At 38.0% G+C, this 13,996-nt stretch overlaps 1 protein-coding gene across 3 annotated transcripts in view; it reads left to right on the forward strand.

Annotated features, from left to right (window-relative positions):
* Positions 1–5,780: 5,780 nt before the first annotated feature.
* Spef2 (sperm flagellar and cilia associated 2) overlaps positions 5,781–13,996 on the forward strand; it is a 167,303-nt gene continuing 159,087 nt past the window's right edge. For all 3 annotated transcript variants that reach the window (XM_021183947.3, XM_085831427.1, XM_021183946.3), the window contains exon 1: positions 5,781–5,919. In XM_021183947.3, coding sequence (XP_021039606.1) covers positions 5,862–5,919 — 58 coding nt within the window. In that variant the 5' untranslated portion in view covers positions 5,781–5,861. The remainder of the gene's footprint in view (positions 5,920–13,996) is intronic.

Consider the following 13,996-nt stretch of genomic DNA (forward strand, 5'->3'; position numbering starts at 1 on the left):
ACACTTTGTCTTTCCCACATCTGGGGTAGATTAGAATAAATTAAATTTCTGTATGGCTCTTTTTACCTTGATGGGAAAGAATAAAAGATAACTAAGCAGAAAAACTGACGTTAGCTTTAATTAAGTATGTGCACATCTTTCCGGTAAAGTTTGATATAGTTTCTTGAGCCTTTAGAACAGTGTGGACAGACAAAGTTTGTGGGAAGTTGCAAATGTTCTGATGGTCTACTTGAAAATGTAACAAATTCAAGTAGGAATAGAAGAACTTAAAAAAAAAATAGGAATGGCAACTTTGCTGAGCAAAACCCAATGTATCAAAAAGTCCATTCCTTTTCTGTAACACTGTCCAGCAGTGCGGCTCCTTTGATTCCATCAGCCTGAGAAATAAGCAACTACTTTTGTGTGAAGGGAAGAAACTCGGATAGCAACAGGAGGAACAGTGTAAAACTCTAAAAAGAAATGATGAAATAATAGTGTTCACTGGAGAATTACACAGAGCCACAGATAAACACAGCAGTGTGCTTGCCAGTTGTGCTAACTTCAAAACAGTAATTTTATAAATTTCATCATAAAAGAAAACAAAGCCTATACTAACTTCATGTAGTCAATATTGACATGTTATATATGTATGTATATATATATATGTATATGTATTTTTCTGTAAGTTTTTACATTCAGTGAGATTTTCTTTAATCAAACAATATTCAGAAATTTTAATCCTTCAGATTATTTTCCATTTTAGAATACACATTTGAATAGTCTACTGTATAACCTCATACAGGGATGAAAATAAACATAATTCTTACCTTACTGTTTCAAAGGCTATCAAAGAGTAAATGTAGTGTTTTAAATATATTCTGTCACTTGTATTGTTATTAAAATAATCAGATACCACAGGCTGTCACTCTTAGTGAGTGTCACAGAGGTTGAATCAATTATTTTAACATGCCTAGAGAGCTCTCATCCAACCAATCCCTTCTTTCCTGTGATGTGCAGTATGACCATGTATATGAAGTTGGCAGGGTTTCTCAGTGGGTAGGCCAAGTCCAATGACCTGAGATCCATCCCTGGGACCAGCATGGTGAAACAAAAGAATAAACTTTTTCAATTTGCCCTCTATCTTCTACGTGCTCACTGTGGCTCATATACACACATCTCTCCCTTATATAATAATAATAGTAGTAGTAGTAGTAATAATAATAATAATAATATGAAGAAGAAGAAGAAGAAGAAGAAGAAGAAGAAGAAGAAGAAGAAGAAGAAGAAGAAGAAGAAGAAGAAGAAGAAGAAGAAATTGTAATTTGAAATAAAGGAAGTAAAGACAAGGAAAAACTAAGCTATCGAGATCTTAGTTTTTCTGAGGTTATTTCTCAAGTACCTGGAAAGGTTGTCAGCTAATCCTGTTCTGGAGTTAACAAGATACTAAACTATTAATTGTTAGGACCATTCAGTGAATGACACATGCATATTGTGGGAGAAATCACATGAACTGTTGTCAGCCTTGTTTTGAAAGCAAACAATCATAATTACTGAGGAGTTTATAGGTACTTTATCACAGAACTGATTCTATTTTTTTGCTGTTGTTGTTTCATGTTGTTCTGTTTTTTGAGACAAGGTTTCTCTGTGTAGCCCTGGCTATCCTACAACTTGCTCTGTAGACCAGGCTGGCCTCTAAATCTGTCTGTCTCTGTCTCCAGAGTGCTGGGATTAAAGGTGTATGCCACCAACACCTGATTAGAACTGATTATCTTAAATGAAGAAAGATACATGGTATCAAAAGACTCCAGGAGAATGTGAGAGAGCATAAAATAATATATAAAGGGACACTGTCTTGACTGTGTGTGGACCTAGCTTTGGTAGTTTGTAATGTTTTTAAAAAGATTTTTATATTTGTGTGTGTGTGTGTGTGTGTGTGTGTGTAGTGGTGTGCACATTCTACAGAGTGTATTTGAAGGCTAAAGGGCAACTTTGTGGAATTCTTCTTTACACCCTAAATGTGGGATTGAGCTCTGATCATTAACCTCTCTATCATCGTGCTAACCTGAGTTTATAACATTAGGGGATGAGGTTAAGAGATAAGATATAAATGATATTTTTAAACATGTTTATTTATCTACTGATAATTTCATGCATGTCTACAACACATTTTGATTAGATATATACACCCCATACCTCCTCCAACTTCTCTCAGAGTCTCCACCTTACCTCCTTCTAAACATTATGTTTACTTCAATTTTTATAACTCACAAAGAGCAATTAGCACTTTCCTCACCCCCATGCATGGTGTAAAATTATGAACTAGAGAATCAGCAACACACCAGGAGCCCTCAATTACCAATAGCACCTCAGAGGTGGAGGCTTGTTGGTACCTCCCCCCATCCATCCTGGGCATTTGACTAGTTTTGCCTTGTGCTAACAAATCTTGTGCAGAAATCACATCTGCTATGAGTTCCTAAGTACAATGACCCTGTCATGTCCAGAAGACACAATTGTTTTGTGTAGAGTATTCTCTGATCTTTGCATCTTATTTCTAGTCCTTCTTTTAACGTTCTCTGAGCCTTTAAGGGAGGGGATGTGACATAGATGTTGATTGCTGTTAGGCAATCACCCTACCATTCCATGCTATTGACCTGTCATGAACCTCTGTATGAAGTACTGTCAATTGCAAAATGAAGTTTCTCTGCTAAGCGCTGAGACCAGAATGGATCCATGGGTGAAAATAAATATTAGGAAGACAACATGTCTATTCAGAAAAATAATACACACTCTCCCCTGTCTATGACCTCTTCAGCCATGGGTCCTTGGCCAGGCTTAGTCCGTCACGAAAGTTTTTGGTTACCTGTGTAACATCTATGGCACCGTTGCAATAGCAGTCATATATATGAAGGCTGACCACCACTGTAGCTCACAAAGTTCACAGTGGGATAGCGCTGTTGATGACTTTTCTATCCCAGAATCCTACAGAGTACTTTCCTCACTATGGAAGCCACACAGAAGCAAGCTTGTAGGTTGCTTGCTTTTTTTTCCTTTCTTTCCTTTTTGTTTGTTTCATCTTATGACTCAAGTCAATGATGTCTTCAGCTGTTGGGTCTTACTATGAAGTTATAGCAAATAGCCAAGGGAAGTTACAATAAAATGTATCATTTGGGGGGATTATAAGAGGCACCCTCATGGCTAAGAACTAGACAGGAGATATTCCACATCTGGCACTATGAAGGAGCATTAATTTTTTCCAGTTATATTTATTTACTTATAATAATTTTATTTGTCTTAATGGCTCAACAAAATACCTGTGTGTGCATCATTCCTTTTCACTATATTTTCTTCAGCTCATAGACGTTAAGGCTATTTCCATTTGCTAGCTATTTCAAATACAGTGCCAGTGAACATAGGCAGGCAAGTGTCTTTATAGTAGTACATAGTGCCCATTGGATGCATCCTCAGAAGTGATATAGCTGGGTGTTATAGTAGACCTATTTCTAGCTTTTGAAAAACTTCCACATTGATTTCCATTATAGTCACAACTAAAGGCAAAACATGGGAAAAGTCATTTCCCATGTTCACACATCCTTTTGTGATTACCATGTTTGCCCAGAGGGATTGCAGCCAGCCCATAGCACAAAGGAACAATAAATTGCACAACTTAATTCATATATTATAAAATAAGTGATGTGTGTTAAAAGGCCTTTTGGCACACATTGATTCACACCACAGAATTTCAACAGTTCTGGGCTTGCAAAATAGAGAACAAATGTGTCCATTCAGATTCTACTGGAGCATTGGAGCCTACTGGACCTGAGAGGAAAAGGCTGTCACTGACTGATATGAAGTAACTTTGGGAGGAATTATGATGTTAGTTAAAGAACAGGATTTGATACAGTGATTAAAAATTTAGGATTTTGCATGGCAATGTATTGCTCATGGTGGAATTAAATGGGCTGTAATGTGGAATTAAACAGTCAATGAATCAGACAACCTTCATTAGAGAGTTACTGGGAAAGCCTGTCATTTAATTTCAATTGCAACGCAAAAACTGCTAAGATTTTGTAAAGTAGAAGAAATAGGATTAAACCAGATTAGCATGTCATAAGTGTTCAGAAATGCTGGTTAACTTGATACACAGTGATATTTAAATCACAATAAAAATCTTATCAAGAGTAGAAAGAAGTATGGAAGTTACTGACTCCCTGGGGCTACGTTAAAGTTTGTGGCTTACAAATAGGTTTGAGTTGAAGCTAGAGCTTAAAGAGTTTTCAGTGGGTCTTTATCATGTGCTATACTGCTTTCAAAAGTTTATTTGTTTGCTGGCGTGTGTAAGCATGCACACTTCTACACAATATTCATTACATATACTCTCATTACACTTTCTTTGATTTCTTTGATTTCTGACCACCACCTTCCCCTACATTTGCCTACCTCACATTTATAACTTTGTGTTATGATTTTATAACCCACAGATTTTTTTTTTTTTTTACCGAGGTTGTCTGTGCAATCATGAGTTTGTAACTGTCTATTGGAGAATGGTAAGAAATATCCTTTACTCTTTATGCAAATACACACACTTAGTGTACACACAGATACATATATAAAGCAAAAATATTCCTTATGAATATATACGTATTTTTGTCTTATTACATTCAATGCCTTTTTATTTTTCTACCCAAGTCAATTATGTACAGTTCCCTTTAAGGTTATTTTATTGGCTCATTGAGGAGTCTAGTCATCAATAAATACATCGTAGTGGAATTCATGTTAGTGTCTAAATAAAGAGGTATAGTAGGCCTTTAGGAATTGTGCCTGTCATACAGGACAGATTAAAGAGAACAGTCAACCACGTGGTTATTTTGGTCCTGAAGGCAGACAGCGTTTGCATAAGTGGATGTCAACTGAGTGAGGTCACTCTAAAACAGGCAGAGGAGAGGAAACTAGAGGGTGGTTGAGAGGGAAGGTGAAGAAATGAATGAAAGCTCAGAGGCCAACTGAGATTTAGAAACTGGGCATGAGTCTCTGAGTCTCTATGTGACAATGGACATTCATGAATAAATTCAAACCAGCTATGTGAAATAATTGCCTTCTGAAACACAAGCAGCTTCGATCTACTTGAAGCATGGATGAGATGCAAGCCCTCTCATTGCCTTACAAGAAAAAAGGAATTTTGAAGCATGTGCTGGGCTTCTACCAGGAGCAAGTCATCAGAGTATGTGAGTTTTCATTTAACTTTCTAAACTTGTAAAGCAAGCACTGTGTCTGCATCTAAAGGAAAGAATGGTGAGGTTCAAAGACATTAAGTCATTATTTCCAGGGCAAAGAACTTGTGAAATCAAAGCCAGACAGGATGGCTCACACAAACCTCATTGTGAAACTTGGGCCTTATTGATAGTAAAAAAATAAATTATAAAAGTGTTACAATGAATAATTTAGAGAATAGATGCTTTTATAGAACAAGTTGCAGTTCAGTGCACTTTTCAAACCAGCTTATGATTTCAAAAAAAAAAAAAAACAACTCTATATAGTCTATCCTTAGTTATTTACAGAAGAGAAATCAAGGTTTATAATTCATCTGGCAATGACTTTTTTTTTAAAGAAACCTCTTATTATTATAATTGCTGCTCACACTCTTGAGGCCTTCTTTTTGCACTAGCACAGGTTCAGGTCTTACGAGCCAGTAGGGGGCAGACAACAATTTCTGATACTACGGCTACGCAGTGGGGCCTCCTCCTCTCTGAGTCGGTGACCTAGCTCCAGCCTGGATGAGCTTCCTTAGCAACTGGTTGCCCTGGGCGACGGGAAGACGCAGTCCAGCTGACTGAGTTCCTGGAAAGTTCCTAGCACCTGCACGCAGTCAAATTCACCAGTGAGCTATGTCGGAGATCCTGTGCCAGTGGCTCAACCAGGAGTTGAGGGTGTCCCGGACCGTGAGTGAGTGAGCTCAGCCAAGGGCAAGCAGTTGAAGCAAGCACGGGGTGGTGGGGTGGGGGTGCTGATAGAAAGTAGCTCCAGAGTGGCTAGCAGTGCCTGGCAGTGCTGGCCTGCCCTCCTCAGTGCTACCTAGCCACACTGGGGCTTTCTTATCTCATCCTGCCTCTGACATTAGACTTCATCACGTGGTCTTAGCCCTCAGATTTTCTGATCTACTCTCTATTACTAAGAGACGCTAAGTTCTAGGTACTGGTCCGTTCCTGTGTGGAGTAAAAGTTGTTCCTGTCTGTAGTCTGACTGTTGCTTTGCTTTCATGTCATCTGCATCAAAATGTGCAAGACGAATCCATGCAGGAAGTGCTTTCAACAGTTACAACTTTTTTTTCTGTGTTTCCTCCAGTATAAATTAGATCCAATCGCACTCTCCCTGTTTAACAACAAATGTAGATCTGTTAACATTTGTCAATTTTAGAAACTTTAAGCTTACTTTATCAACTTTGGCCATTTTAGGTACCTTTTCTAAGCTAACTTTACTTGATTTTAACAGAGGCATAAAGTTGTACATGAAGTTCCTAAATTCTTATGGCCCAGGAAGTTACAAACAAGTCAGATTTAGTGGCAACCAGACACTTCCTCTTCTCCTCGCTGCGGGAGGAATTATTGTTTCTTTATTGGGAGCTCATTTTCAATTGCTATGGATTTTCCTTCAGGCAAGATGCTTTCAGAATGAATCATTTCAACATGACCTCCCAGAGGTTCTCTTGCCTCTCTACCAGTTGCTACCAACGGGAGCAGCGGTGCCCGTTCAGCCTTGGGTCATCCAAGTTGCTAGGGCAGTAGTATTTGTGCAGGTGTGAGATGTCTAAGGATCTTCAGTGAGGACTATTCCAAGTTGCATTACGTGAGGCATAAACATTAGACTTATTATATCCCAAGGCTTCTCCACCCTGCTTTGAGCAATGATAGATTCTTTTTCCCTGTCCTGTCTCCTTGGTTCTCTGAGACTTTCTCAGCTCAAATAGGATGCTAAACTCAGGACAGTATTTATCATGTATCATTTCCTCTTTCTCTCTCACAGTACTATCCACAAAATGCAGTATCACACCCAAGCTTGCACTACTCTGAGGCAGCAGTTACACATTTCTTAGCTTAAGTTGGTTCATTTATTTGATAATAAGATCCACACCATTTCCTCAAGTCCACAGGACCCTTGCAGAGTAAGACACTTTGGGGACAAGCAAATAGAGTTAACCACACACATGAAAACATTACATGCTGTTCTAATACTAATAAGTTTGAGAAATATGGTTTGGAAAGAAAGTATGACTTCATTCTGTGAAGATTAAAAGCTTGGAGACATTTTAAATAAAAATTATAACACCACAAGCTATGAATGGAAAATTCCCAGATTGTCTTTTCCTGCAGTATAAATGTGGAACTCGTTAGCAGAGACACTCCATGCTAATTTCATTTTAAACACTAGCAAGGCAGCCATTTCTGAAACCCAATTGCTACAAGAAGACGAAGTACACAGACTCTGATGTGGCCAAATTGTGCATGTAAAGGGCTATCCAGAGTACAGGGAATATATTTCATCAAGATAGAATTCCTGTGTACTTAATAGAACACACTGACTCTTGTAGATATCATCTCATTAGATAAGCTGTTCTGTGGGTATGATGGAAGATATTCAATAATTTGTAAAATTTATGATATAAAAAATGTAAATTGAAGAAAATAATTTGGGGCCTTCTTGATAAGAGCTGTGTAAGAAGAAGGGATTGGCGAGCATACTGCCAGGTCTTAAACTTCCTATTTACCACTTACAGTAAACAGCCTTAAAAATATAGAAATGGTTGCACAAACTTTTTTCTTTTATATCATGGAATACAGTAACTTTTTTGTGTATTTTTGAGTAAAAATATTGTAGCTTACTATAACTAGTATTATTATAGTTTTATTAAGTATAAAATACATATACAGATATATTCACAGGTATAGAGAATAGAAATGCATATACAGTGGTGTACTGTATTGTTAATATGTCTGTAAATCTTCATACTGTGATTTATACAAACATGAACCAGCAAGTATGTCAATGCTGGTTACCCTGGGGAATCAGGCACACACACACACACATTATATATATATATATATATATATATATATATATATATATATATATATACATATATGTTTATATACTTGATGCTTTTTCATTATTTGGATTGAGCTTGTGTTGCTTTTAGAGTTTAATAGGAAAATTCTACATAGTACTGAAATAAGAAATTCAAAAGTGGAAGTCAAACTTCATGAAAAATAAGAGAAAGGAATCTCTAGTTAAAACATGTGTGCTTTTGTATTGAAGTATTTTATGGACTCGTTGAAGAGTTATTTTCTCAAATTAACATATAAATATAATATGTAATTATATATAATTACATAATATAATACATAAAATATCTAATTAACATAAAATTAATAATTATAGTCCATTAAACACTAATATATGTATAATATAGACTTTTACACTAGTTTTCTTATTTGGTATTAAAAACAAGCATAAAATTAACATCTCCAAATAAAAATAATAATGAGAATGCCTGAAAATTAGTCATAGATAGACACTTAATAGAGCATAAAGCTAACATGTGAGCCTAGGACTCTGACTTTTGCTTTAGGTACTAGATTCTATATTAGAGTTTACAATTAAGTATGTCTATATATTAATATCCATTAACCAATCCATCTTCCTTTTAAGCATCCATTTAAACTCACTTTTAAGGGTTATCATCCAGCTGGGTGTTTTGTTGTTGTTGTTGCTGTTGTTGTTGTTGGTTGGTTGGTTGTTTAGGATTTTTTTGCTTTGTTTTGTTTGGTATTGAACTTCAACCATTTAGCCTCCCAGCAAAGGTGGGATTGATTATTAATGTTTGATTAAGAGTCATTCAGTCCATTTGTTGTGGAACAATGAAATAAGATGACGTGGCCATGTAAATGCCTTGATAAGAGTAAACACTCTCTATTTATTCGAGAGACAGTAAGCGTCAATTGATGTCTAGACTAACTTGGAAGCTAGGTCCTGAACTACCTTGCTTATCAACAGCAGAGCAAGGGTATTCCAATAATCTCCATCTATAATAGTCATCTTCTACTTGGGCAGGTGTGTGTACTTGGGAATCCCTAGACAGCTGATAATTTAGTAGAGGAAGATTCCAATCTAGCCAATGAAACCTAATGGCCTTCAATAAGATATTTAATTCAGTCATTTCCCTGAAAATAATACTTAACTGTATAACTTAATGAGATGTATTAAACTACAATGCAATGTATTATCCAAAGTGATAACTGGGATACAAGAATTAGTTTTGTTATGATGTATGGAAATGTATTAGTATGTTTTAAATTTTAATATTTTTATTTTAATTTTTATTATGAAAATTATTTTTATTAGGTATTTTCCTCATTTACATTTCCAATGCTATCCCAAAAGTCCCCCATACCCTCCCCCCAACTCCCCTACCCACCCACTCCCACTTTTTGGCCCTGGCGTTCCCCTGTACTGGGGCATATAAAGTTTGCAAGTCCAATGGGCCTCTCTTTACAGTGATGTCCGACTAGGCCATCTTTTGATACATATGCAGCTAGAGGCAAGAGCTCCGGGGTACTGGTTAGTTCATAATGTTGTTCCATCTATAGGGTTGCAGATCCCTTTAGCTCCTTGGGTATTTTCTCTAGCTCCTCCATTGGGGGCCCTGTGATCCATCCAATAGCTGACTGTGAGCATCCACTTATGTATTTGCTAGGCCCCGGCGTAGTCTCACAAGAGACAGTTATATATATTTTCTCCCCTTCCCCAATTTCTCCCATATCTGTTTCCAGTCCTACTTCATGTTATTTCTTAAAACAAAACAAAACAAAACAAAACAAAACAAAACAAAATGCATGCAGGTGTGAGTTCACACACATGTGCATACACATATCATGGAATCTTTTTAGTGTGGCCAGCTGTAACTTAACATGAGGCTTTTGGCTTGTTATCAATATAACCAGTGTCATTTCATAATGGAAGACTTGGCTTCCCTGTTCCAGTAGCTGTCAGTCACAATCAGCTTCTTGGATAAGGGTGAAATTGGTACCCACTTTTCCTTATCCATGCTGAGAGTTTTGTCTGGTCTTGTACACGCTGCCACAGTTTCTGTATGTTCATATGAGCCTCAGTCCTCTTGTGTCTGGTAAATGTTACTCCCTTAGAGTCTTCCCACCATTTCTGGCTCTTCAAATTTTCCACCTTCGTTTCAGCATCTACCCCTGAGCCTTAAGAAAAGGAAAGGAATCTAATAAAGATGCATCATTTAGGACCAAGGGCTCCAAAGGCTCTCACTCTGCATATTGTCTAGTTGTAAGTCTAGCTCTCCGTGAATTGCCATCTACAAGAATAAATTTTATAATAAAAAATGAGTGGCTGAATGGTCATTCCTTCAGTCTCTGTTCCACAATTTGTCTCTGTAACTCCTCCATGGGTATTTTGCTCCTCCTTCTAAGAAGGATCGAAGTATCCACACTTTGGTTTTCCTTCTTCTTGAGTTTCATGTGTTTTGCAAATTGTATCTTGGATATTTCGAGCTTCTGGGCTAATATCCATTTACCAGTGAGTGCATATCATGTGTGTTCTTTCGTGACTTGGTTACTTCACTCAGGATGATATCCTCCAGATCCATCCATTTGCCTAAGAATTTAATGAATTCATTGTTTTTAATAGCTGAGTAGTACTCCATTTTGTAAATGTACACATTTTCTGTATCCATTCCTATACTGAGGGACATCTGGGTTTTTTCCCACTTCTGGATATTATAAATAAGACTGCTATGAACATAGTGGAGCATGTGTTCTTATTACATGTTGGAGCATCTTCTGGGTGTATGCCCAGGAGTGATATTACTTGTTCCTCAGGTAATCCTATGTCCAATTTTCTGAAGAACTGACAAACTGATTTCCAGAGTGGTTGTACCAGCTTGCAATCCCACCAGCAATGGAGAAGTGTTCCACTTTCTTCACATCCTCACCATATCTGCTGTCACCTGAGTTTTTGATCTTAGCCATTCTGACTGGTGTGAGGTGGAATCACAAGGTTGTTTTGATTTGCATTTCCCTGATGACTATGGATGTTGAACATTTTTTCAGGTGCTTTCCAGCCATTCGGTATTCCTCAGTTGAGAATTCTTTGTTTAGCTCTGTACCCCATTTTTAATAGGGTTATTTGATTTTTCTGGAGTCCAACTTCTTGAGTTCTTTGTATATATTGAAATTTAGCCCTCTATCTGATGTAGGATTGGTAAAGATCTTTTCCCAATCTGTTGGTTGCTTTTTGTCTTATTGACAGTGTCTTTTGCCTTACAGAAGCTTTGCAACTTTATGAGGTCCCATTTGACAATTCTTGATCTTACAGCACAAGCTGTTGCTATTCTGTTCAGGAATTTTCCCCCTGTGCCCATATCTTTGAGGCTTCTCCCCACTTTCTCCTCTGTAAGTTTCAGTGCCTCTGGTTTTATGTGGAGGTCCTTGATCCACTTAGACTTGAGATTTGAATGAGGAGATGAGAATGAATCAATTTGCATTCTTCTACATGATAACCACCAGTTGAGCCAGCACCATTTGTTGAAAATGCTGTCTTTTTTCCACTGGATGGTTTTAGCTCTTTTGTCAATGATCAAGTGACATGAGTTTATTTTTAAGTAAATACTTTTTGTAGCAAATCCTTTGCTACTGACCATTACCTGCTACATTAAGGGTGTCAGAACAGTATTAATCTGTATCCTAGTTATCTATGGGATGAACCCCATGCTTTGGATTGAAATAAACAAATACAATGCAAGCCACAGAGGAAAGCATCAAGGAAGGAGATGGAGCAATAGCTTCTAAAAAGGAAAATGGTGTGCAGCCATGGCTCCAGCTGCATATGTAGCAGGGGGCTGGCCTTATCTAGCATCAATGGGAGTGGAGGCCCTTGGTCCTATAAAGGCTCAATGCCCCCAGTGGAATGTGAGATGAATGTGGCTGTGAGATGGGAGTGGGTGGGTAGGGGAGCACTCTCATAGAAGAAAGGTAGAAGGAGGCCAGGAGGGGATAGGGGGTTTTTGGAGGAGAAACCGGGGAGGGAATTAACATTTGAAATGTAAATCAATAAAATAACCATAAAAAATAATGTCTCAAGGAAAAAGATAAAGAAAAACGAAAGCAGTGTGCTTAAAAATTGAACCCAACCCCCAAAAATCTAAGACCTGGAAGAAAGACATATCTACAGTCAGACGGTGGTTCTAGATCAAATGACTGGCTAGGACACTAGGAGGATAGGGATGACTTAGAGAATTGAGTAGGGAGAAAACAGAAACAAAGATGTGATTGACAGTAGAGATAGAATGACCCACTGAGGATAGTGGTGGCACACCTTCAATGACTCAGTGAACATAGTAGTGGCAGGGAAGCAAGACAGGGAGAACAGCTCTGATGTGCATTGGGTAACCTCTAGGGACATAGAAAGTCACAGCAGTTAGGAGAAGACAATGGCATGGTTCTGTCCTGTGGAGAATGGATGGAGCCTTCCAGATATTACTAGCTTTTGATCTGGAAGAATCCTATCAGATGGCACCCGTTTAATGAAAGCTCATGCCAATGATCACACAGTTCTTGGCTGTTCAAGAGGTGTCGTGTTGGGTACCTTGACTGGGCAGTAGAAGCTTATTTCATGGAGGTAATATGTACTGCGAATTCTGAATTGTCCCCCGAGAGGAAAGGTGTCCACTCCTTAAGGACACTGTCATAGGGACAGGTCTGACTGATTAGGGTAACCCATCAAGTTTCTGTGAGCATGTTCTGTATGAATTAGCTGTAAAGGAAGGATCAAGCTGATCTCTCAAGGGAAAGCTTACTCAAAGCCACTGATGAGCACAAATCTTGTAACTTTTGATGAAATCGCCTTAAATAAAAAACGCTATCACATTGAATCACTCTAAAAATTTGTAATATTAAGTACTATGAGAAACAAATATCAATCTTTATGTAAAATTGTGTGCTGGAGTCAGATGGGAAAACATGCCTTGTGAGCCTCATTCCCCTATTACTGTCCTCTTTGCATCCACACTTGAGGACATTTTTAAGGAAAGAGTAAGAGAGAACAAATCCAGCTTACCTCAGTGTAGTAGTTCCTAGTTTCATCCACTTACCTGCAAATCCCAATGGTTTCTGTTCTCTTTACCGATGAATAGAATGTTATCTGTGTGCACCACATTTCAGCATCCGTTCATAAGATGAAGGTCTCCCATTTCCTTGCCCATTGTGAACAGCATGAGGATGAATACAGCTGATGAGCAAGGGTCTGTGGACTAGAGTGTGGAGTCCTTCTGGAGTACGCCAGGGAGGTCGTATGGTAGACATATGATTAGATCTTTGAGGAGCCTCCACACCGTTTTATATAGTGGCTGCCCTAGTCTGCTGCCTCACAGCAGTGACTTGGGTCTCTTGGCTGCCCCAGTCTGCAGTCTCCGCAACAGTGACTTGGGTCTTGCCCTACCAGCACCAGCACCAGCAACAGTACTTGTTGTGAGCTGTGTCGTTGTTGTAACCATTCTGACTGCGGAAAGATGAAATCTCAAGTCCTTTTCATTTGTGTTATACTAACTGCTACAGATGTTTAACACGTTTAAGGTTATTTCTTAGCTGTTTTTATTTCCATTGAGAACTCTCTGTTCTGTGATATTACTATCATTCCATTGCATATAAACAGGGCAGTGGTGAAATAAGATCGCACTGTGTTCAAGAAGGATTGTTTTGAAACGTTCTGATGATCTTAGTAAAATCTCCACTACTTTAGAGGTCAAAATTAAATCTGTATTTAAAAAAATCAGACTGATTTTCTACTGGACAGAATATGCACCCCTGTAGGTTGGAGACATAGCTAAAGTATTTAGAACATAGTTTTATGGAATATCTTGATGGTTATTTATATGCTAAGGTTACTCATTAACTGTATTGTGCTTTGTTTAATGGTAGTTGGAAACGACTTTCTACTTATTTTAAAA

This window comes from Mus caroli, unplaced genomic scaffold (genome assembly GCF_978045245.1).
Source record: "Mus caroli unplaced genomic scaffold, Mus_caroli_1 scaffold_16, whole genome shotgun sequence".
NCBI lineage: Eukaryota > Metazoa > Chordata > Mammalia > Rodentia > Muridae > Mus > Mus caroli.